This window comes from Camelus dromedarius, chromosome 12 (assembly GCF_036321535.1).
Source record: "Camelus dromedarius isolate mCamDro1 chromosome 12, mCamDro1.pat, whole genome shotgun sequence".
In the NCBI taxonomy this organism is placed as follows: domain Eukaryota; kingdom Metazoa; phylum Chordata; class Mammalia; order Artiodactyla; family Camelidae; genus Camelus; species Camelus dromedarius.
Genome location: NC_087447.1, coordinates 37943485 through 37948558, shown reverse-complemented (window position 1 = coordinate 37948558; position 5074 = coordinate 37943485). Strand labels below are relative to the sequence as shown.

General features: G+C 45.8%; 1 protein-coding gene across 1 annotated transcript; it reads left to right on the top strand.

The window, feature by feature from the left end:
• The first annotated feature begins 814 nt into the window (after positions 1–814).
• LOC105086684 (calcitonin receptor-stimulating peptide 2) lies at positions 815–4275 on the top strand. Its single transcript, XM_010977240.3, has 5 exons — positions 815–893; positions 1954–2048; positions 2818–2949; positions 3372–3556; positions 4124–4275. Exons 2-4 carry the CDS (start codon positions 1963–1965, stop codon positions 3529–3531), a joined length of 378 nt encoding a protein of 125 aa, XP_010975542.2. The 5' UTR covers positions 815–893; positions 1954–1962; the 3' UTR covers positions 3532–3556; positions 4124–4275.
• The last annotated feature ends 799 nt before the right edge of the window (positions 4276–5074 follow it).

The following is a 5074-nucleotide window of genomic DNA, read 5'->3' as shown; positions in this document are numbered from 1 at the left end:
GTGGGGAGTGGGAAAGTAGGATGCGATCCCACAGAATCCCCCTTGAGCTTTCTCAGGAAGCGCTTCCAGTCCCTACCTAGCTGGGAAACAGGTACATGGTTACCAATGAGAACATTGGTTTAACACGGGAGTCTGATCTCCATTTCAAAGATGAGTAGATTGAGGTGTTAGACGTTTCTAGCCCATGATCTTACTGCCTGGAAAAGGCACAGCTGGAATAAGTTCAAGTCTGACAAGTTCTTGAACCTCTACCTCTTGATTCCCATTGCTCTGCCCCCGGGTGGGTAATTCCAGCTGCTTGAATCAGACACCCTGGTTGAGCACAGAATCATCAACTCTGCTGTGCACTAACCTGCAAGTGGCATTTTTAGTGGGGTTTACAGTTAGATTTCGGGGAGCCAGGATTACCTGTAATGCTGGACTCTGCCCTACAAGATCGCACACCTAGGGATGGAGTCGGGTGCGTGTTCAAAACCCGCAGAATCGAACAGGTGAAGTTTACCATGACGTCAAACTGTCTTCAAATTCCTGCTCACTTTACCTGTGTTTTTCGTTGGTCCTCAGCGCCCCCCACTCTCCCCTTCCACCCCCTCCATCAGTGACCTCAATGCAAATACAACAGGGGTGGTCCTTCCGGATGCTCCAGGTTCTAGACGCAAGTGGTGACACAATCCTTCTGGGGCTCAGGATCCTTCCCCTCATTGGTTGCCCGGAGCTCTTGAACCACCCCAGACTCAGAGCAGCGGGAATAAGAGCAGCTGCTGGTGTGGGAGGAATCAGAGGCACTGCCTAGGTCGTGTCTCTGCCACTTCTTCCACAGTGCCATCGCCTGACGCCAAAGCTACTGCCGCGGCTCCCTCTTCTGCTCCCAGCCACCTGGTTCCTGCTGCCAGGTAAGCTGGAGATTCCTGCTTGGCTGTGATTGTGTTTCTCTCTTCCTCTTCTCCCTTCCCTCTCTCTCCGTCACTTTTTCTTAGCTGATCTCTTTTCCCATCTCAGAATTTCTATCCACTTCTGTCTGGGACTGTTCATCACGCTATCTGTGTTAATCCGCAGTTCGTCGCAGCCTCCTTTCACAGGTAACACAGGATGCTCTCAGTTCGCAGACTCCCAGCTCCACTCTTCCCGTGCTGAAGCGGGCTCCAGTCTCGCTGTCTCCAGCCGCACACGTGCTTAGGTCCATTTGGGATGCTGGAGCGTCGCAGGCATCTCTTGCAGAGCAGGATGCAGGAATAGATTTGGGGACTGTGCGCTCACAGATCACGCCCTGTGCCTAGGGAAATGGGTTCGGAGCCTGGGACAATGCAAGCAGGTGGCAAATAGGTGCAAAGACCAGGGGCAGGTAACCATTAAACGCAAGCCCCAGCTGCAGGTTCTGGGAGATTTTCCCCCCCAGTTTAAATCCCGGGTCTCAAGTTGAGACTCTACCAGCTTGCTTCTTACAGGGTACTCTTTGCCAAAATGTGGATCAGGTGAACTGTAGAATTTGGTTCTTTGGTTTCTCAGAGATTCAAACTGCAGATATGTCCTCTCTACTCCTTGCCCCCTGCCTGGTATGAGCAAAATCCCCGCAATGCAGGGGTGGGGTGGGAATAGCTCTGTGTTGCATTATAGGAAAAGCTGTGGTGACATGGTACTCCAAGTCTGTCCTCAGAGGAGTCCTGGCCAACAGTTTGTATTTGAGAGTGTGTGGGTGTTGGGGAGTGGGCTATGGACTGAGACCTCATCACTCAGTTGTCTTGTAAGGTTTCTTTGATAAACCAGGTGTGCTACAGGCTTACTGGATCTTCCAGCAGTCCACTTTGCTGAGGAGGAAACAATGGTGAAGGGAAATGACATGACCAGCCTGAATCCAGGACGCCAGGAAGTTAGAGGGAGAGGCAGGAGCAGAGCTTGGGTCTACAGGCTCATAGATATTTAACTGCTGCAGGGTGACATCATTTTCCCTTGCAGAGAGGCATCATGGGGTTCTGGAAGTTATCCCCCTTCCTGGTCCTCAGCATCCTGGTCTTGTACCAGGCGGGCATGTTCCAAGCAGCACCACTCAGGTAAGAGCCCTGATAGGAATGCTCCCACCCCTACAGTCCCTGGAATCATACAAGTCTGTGTTCTCAGTAGTACTGTGTTGCATCTGGCTCTTGGTGGGTGGAGGTGGGGGAATGTGTGGTAGGGTATGAATGCATGAATGTAAATGTGTATATAAGTTTATCATAAACTTTTGGTGCTACAAAGTTATATAGCACAATTTACAAATAGACATAAGGTATACAATACTCATTTATATAAATTTCATATACCTCATTCAAACTTAGAGCATATTTTACTGCTTTTAAACATCTGCATCTTTCACAAACATAGTTACTAATCTAACCATAATTTGAGAAATAGATTGCATTCTAATTGCTGCTTTGCCAATAAATTTGTTATTAAATCTGATATGCAATCTATTCATCTAATTTCTCACCCTCATTCAAATTAAACTGAAACCATTTTCAGATTCAAACTATCATTAGCATTTATTTTGAATAATATCTGTATTTAACATTAAGTGCATATTCCTGAAAATCTAACCATCGGCTTTCATAAGCCTATATGATCCAGTTCCAGCAAACCATTTCTTTGTGGTCACAACAGAGCCTAACTCCTGTGGAAGCTGCATAATTTTTGAATGGACACTGGGCTTATGTCCTATCCATTGAAAGTTGGGGCAGCCACATCCTAAGGGGAGGTAGAGAAACCAGGAAACCTGGCTTTATATCCTGGGGAGAAGGTAGGCAAACGCTCAGAGCAGATGTTGGACTTGCTTCCCCTTCCTAGGTCAGACTTGGAGAGTGACTTTGATCCTGCTACACTCACCGAGGAGGAAATGTGCCTCCTACTGGCTGCCATGGTGAAGGATTACGTACAGATGAAGGTCAGTGAGCTGGACCAGGAGACAGAGGACTTCAGGTAGGTCCCTGCACCTCTCCAAGAACATAGCTTACCCTCACCCCTGGCTTACCAGGAAGGCATATCTTTAAGAATGAGATTGGGTATAATGCCATAATTTTCTCTGGTCTCAAAAGCATTGGTTGATATTTAATTTATTTATACAGGAAAGATTGCTATTACCATTCTGTGTTCCAAGGCCAGTGACCCAGAGCCACCGTTGCATTTTCTGACACCTCTGGAAATATCTGCAGGGAGTAATTATGGCATTTTCCCTAATGCCCTATGATTTTCTGCTGTGATGATTTTTGGTTAGCAGAAACATTTAAGGCTCATTGGTCCCTCTCAAGAACAGTAATTTTCCACTGAAGGTCCCATGGGGCAGGCACCCACCCTCAACCTCTCACTGACTGGCTTTCTCATTTTCTCCTTCTATAAAACAGCATCACTGCCCAGAAGAGATCCTGCGACACTGCCACCTGTGTGACCCACAAGATAGCAGGCTGGCTGAGCAGATCTGGGAGCGTGGTTAAGAGAAACTTTGTGCCTAACAATGTGGGCTCCGAAGCCTTTGGCCAGGATAGCAGGGAACTTCAGTTCTGAGCAGTGAAATGACTCCAGGAAGAAGGTGATTGCCCTAGTACCTTGATGGCAGGACAGATGGCTGGGTATTGCAGGGGTGTAGGTCACACCCTAGCCCTCCCTGGGTCTGTATCATAAAAAAACTCACAGGAGATCGTGACGACTCTACTCTCTGGAGAAAGAACAGAGTCCCAATAGCTGAAATCCCTAGAATTAGTATTTCTGTTTTTTCAGTATGTCCCAGTGACACTGAGATCATCTGCCAGAAAATATAGATCCTTTTCATTTAAAACACTATTCTTTTGCAGTTATAATGGTAAGTATTCTAGTTTTTAGTTTGAAAGGCAAAGACTCAATCCTTTTTGAGTATTCCTCTCAATGTCATGTACATCTGGATTCAGAACTTAGACCTGAGTTCAAATACTGTGTCCTCTACTAACTCTATGACCATGTGCCAGACCCTCTCTGAGCCTCAGCTTCTACATGCAGATTAAAGGCAACAATAGTATCAACCTGTTATCATTAAAATAAAAAGTAATTGAGATAATTCATGGCAAGAGCCTCTCAACTAATGAGTAATAAAATTCTAGCTGTTATTTTTTTTTCCTCCTAGGTCACCATGAACCTGAACTCTTAATCTGCAGTGAAAGCTACTTACAAAAAATAATAGCATGGAAGACACACATACATGCATGCCTCTTGATATTGAAAACATTCTTTTCCTTGAAATAAACTGAACCTAAATGCAGAATAAAATTGTTGCAGTTGCCCAACATGCGTCTTTTTTATATTTGATTCTGTATTCAATCGATATAATTCATGTCTCATTGGTTTATCTGGTAGCAAATCTGAGCCCTGTCAGTCAACCTGTTGATGGTCGCAGCTACTAAACCTCAGGGGGACATGAAATCACTGCCTTGTGGGGATCTGGGGACACACAGTAATGCTGTGCCTCAAGGGAACTCTTCATGTAAAGAAATGTTCTCATTGTGCACTTCATCCAGGTAAAAAACTGTATTTTCAATACACTTAAAAGGAGTCCCTGCTGCTATTTTTGCTGTTTTTCCCATGACAATCTCAGGGACCTGTGAACACTTTGTTCAGGCTGGCTCAAATGAGGCAAAGACAACATGCTTGGGGTGGGTCCTCAGTATCCTGTACCCTCAGTGTCTAGGGAAACACCCTTATAGGAATTAGAACCCCCTGCATCTCAAAGAGACATTCACACTTATTTTCAGAGACTGCCCTGGTCCCCAGCCCCAGAAGTTATCTGTTCACTTCTCTCTGACTCAGGCTTGCCCCTACCAATCCATGCCTTTCCTCCCCAGGATCACCCCTTCATATACCCCATAGCCCACAAAGCCCTTTAGAACAATGGCTCACAGTATGAAATGGGATCACAGACTGGCAGACCTGGAAAGATCGTTAGATGACATCGAATCCAACTTTTTACTCTCTGAGGTGCAGAGAAGAAGAGTGCATTGCTCAGGGTCCTGCAATAAGTTTAGCAGAGAATTCCTATATTTAACAAATAACTGAGTGTCTGTATATGCTTGACACTATT